The 3,320-nt window shown below is 43.4% G+C and overlaps 1 protein-coding gene across 1 annotated transcript in view; it reads left to right on the top strand.

The window, feature by feature from the left end:
• Window positions 1–3,320, top strand: part of LOC107297380 (probable asparagine--tRNA ligase, mitochondrial) — a 41,020-nt gene that overhangs the window by 13,867 nt on the left and 23,833 nt on the right. The window contains exon 7 of the mRNA XM_015826744.1: window positions 2,312–2,412. Coding sequence (XP_015682230.1) covers window positions 2,312–2,412 — 101 coding nt within the window. The remainder of the gene's footprint in view (window positions 1–2,311; window positions 2,413–3,320) is intronic.

Here is a 3,320-nt window from a genome sequence, read left to right as displayed (position 1 = left end):
GCCCCGTAACCAAATCGAAACTGGTAATTTAGCTGGCTTTACATCTTGCACGCTGCCCGTTTGGTTCTCCTTCATTCGGATGCCAAATTTGGGGATTCTTGTTTACCGTTTCATGTCTCTGCACGTATAGAAGAGTCTTCTTGCTGTTTGTTCGTCTGTTGCGTAGATGATGGCTTGGTTTAAGGGGCAGTAGGAAAACAAGGGCAATAAAATACTGGCAGGGTAAAACTCGGGTTTGGTTTTTTTTCTCGCCAGCGCTCGATTTTTAACAGATGAACTTAATTTAGGAAAAGGTGAACATGCTTAGCAGGTTTAATTTAATTGCTCCCGGAGCAAAAATGAACCAGATTCCTCCTCTCCCTCTCTCTCCCCAGCCATGCCAAATGTCCTAAGGGTTGGATAGAAACTGCTTCTGCTTCTTCTTTTTTTAAAAGAGCATTTTATTTCTAAAAAAAAAAAAAAGCCCTTTTTGGACAGTTCCATTTGGCAGCCTCTTCCTTGTGACCCCGTCACTTCCAACCCTTTGTATAAACAAGCAATTATCTTTGCTTCAGTTTGGCACCGTTTGCTGGCCTAACAAGTTCAGCTGCTTGGGGGGGGGGGAAGGAAAAAGAATTGGTTGAGGTGCTTCGGACTTTTTCAGCCTAGGGATAGTCCTCGATTTACGACCATAATGGAGACTAGAATCCCTGGCACTAAGCAAGGTGTTGGTTTAGCTGGCTGATCAGCCATACTCAGCGTGTGGTTCCCAATGGAACCACATCTCCATGGAGGGAAGTGTGTAGTGGGGTGCCCCAGGGTTCTGTTCTGGGCCCAGTGCTCTTCAACATCTTCATCAACGATTTGGACGAGGGGATAGATGGGGAACTCATCAAATTTGCAGATGACACCAAGCTGGCAGGAATAGCCAACACTCCAGAAGACAGGCTTAAGATATAGGAGGATCTGGACAGACTTGAACACTGGGCGCTATCTAACAAAATGAAATTCAATGGTGAAAAAAGTAAGGTTCTACACTTAGGCAAGAAAAACCAAATGCACAAGTATAGTATAGGTGTACCTTGCTCAATAGTAGCAACTATGAGAGGGACCTCGGAGTCCTAGTGGACAATCACTTAAATATGAGCCAGCCGTTTGCTACAGCTGCCAAAAAAGCCAACACAGTGCTAGGCTGCATTAACAGAGGGATAGAATCAAAATCATGTGAAGTATTAATACCACTTTACAATGCCTTGGTAAGGCCACACTTGGGATACGGCATCCAGTTTTGGTCACCACGATGTAAAAAAGATGTTCAGACTCTAGAAAGACTACAGAGAAGAGCAACAAAGATGATTAGGGGACTGGAGGCTAAAACATACAAGGAACGGTTGCTGGAATTGGATATGTCTGGTTTAATGAAGAGAAGGACGAGGGGGGACATGATAGCAGTCTTTCAGTATCTCAGGGGTTGCCACAAAGAAGAGGGAGTCAAGCTATTCTCCAAAGCGCCTGAAGGCAGGACAAGAAGCAATGGATGGAAACTAATCAAGGAGAGAAGCAACCTGGAAATAAGGAGAAACTTCCTGACAGTGAGAACAATTAACCAGTGGAACAACCTGCCTCCAGAAGCGGTGAATGCTCCAACACTGGAAGTTTTTAAGAAGAGACTGGATAGCCATTTGTCCGAAATGGTATAGAGTTTCCTGCCTGAGCAGGGTGTTGGACTAGATGACCTCCAAGGTCCCTTCCAACTTTATTGCCTAAGGCTTTCATGCCTAAGGCGGGACTAGAACTCACTGTCTCCTGGTGATTGGCCCAAAGTCACCCAGTTGCTTCCGTTCCTAAGGTGCGACTACAACTCACCATCTCCTGGCTTTTAGCTGGTGATTTAGCCACTAGACCAAAATGTTTCCTATTTTGCTTGCCAGAAAGCAGCTTATAGTTTCTATTGTACAGACACCGCTGTACTACTTAGTTTTGATCTGTATTCTACAATGTATTGTTTGTATTTTGTAATCAAAGAATGATTTGGGGGGAAATCATGCTTGATTATTCCAAATGATTCATTGATTTGTGAAATTTGTACGCTCCAGGGCTATTTTTTTCCTGCAAGGCTTACTCTACGGATCTTTCTGCAGAGCTGTTGTGATTTTTGCACGCTCGTCACTAGGATACACTGCTAAATTTATTTATTTTTATTTCAATACATTCCTTTGCAAGTCACACGTTTTCAAAACACTCAGAGGGCCGATGTTTGGCTGCCTTTGGGGAGAGATTAACCCAGTTTCCGAATGTATTAATTAATTTTTCGACTATTTAATTCCTGCAGCCTGCAAATGAAGAGAGAAAACCCGGAGAAGAACACAATTTCTTCGGTATTCCAGCATTCCTCACAGTCTCGGGACAGCTCCATTTGGAAGTCATGAGTGGGTATGGCTCACGGGAATTTAAGCATGATTTTAGCCTGAAATGCCGGTAGTCCTCATTTTATGACCACAAAAATTGAGGGTTGACTAGAGTAATGGGATTCTTAAAAACGAAAACAAAAGTTGAAAAACATTTTAAAAAGGCAATAAAGGTAGTCCTCAACTTACGACCACAACTGAGCCCAAAATTTCTGTTGCTAAGTGAGACATATTTAAGTTGAGTTTTCCCCCATTTTATGACCCTTCTTGCCACCGTTGTTAAGTGAATCACTAGAGATGTTAAGTCAGGAACATGGTTGTTAAGTGAACCTGGCTTCCCCCTTTGACTTTGCTTGTCAGAAGGTTGCAAAAGGGGATCATGTGACCCCGGGGCATTGCAACCGTCATAAATATGAGTCAGTTGCTGAGGATCTGAATTTTGATCAGGGAACATGGGGATGCTGTGACGGTCGTAAGTGTGAAAAACGGGCGTCAGTCACTTTTTTCAGTGTCCTTGTAACTTTGAACGGTCACTAAACAAACTGTTGTAAGTCGAGGACCACCTGTGTACAGAGTTGCATCTGGCTGCTTTGTAAAGTAAGGTTCTACATTTAGGCAAGAAAAACCAAATGTACAGGTATAGTATAGGCCATAGGGGATACCTTGCTCATTAGTAGTAACTGCGAGAGGGACCTCGGAGTCCTAGTGGACAATCACTTAAATGTGAGCCAGCTGTGTGCTGCAGCTGCCAAAAAAGCCAACACAGTGCTGGGCTGCATTAACAGAGGGATAGAATCAAGATCACGTGAAGTGTTAATACCACTTTACAAGGCCTTGGTAAGGCCACACTTGGAATACTGCATCCAGTTTTGGTCACCACGATGTAAAAAAGATGTTGAGACTCTAGAAAGAGTACAGAGAAGAGCAACAAAG

This window comes from Protobothrops mucrosquamatus, unplaced genomic scaffold (genome assembly GCF_001527695.2).
Source record: "Protobothrops mucrosquamatus isolate PMUCROS unplaced genomic scaffold, P.Mucros_1.0 scaffold3271, whole genome shotgun sequence".
Classification (NCBI taxonomy): domain Eukaryota; kingdom Metazoa; phylum Chordata; class Lepidosauria; order Squamata; family Viperidae; genus Protobothrops; species Protobothrops mucrosquamatus.
The sequence above is the reverse complement of the archived record's forward strand: the minus strand, read 5'-3'. Positions and strand labels throughout refer to the sequence as shown.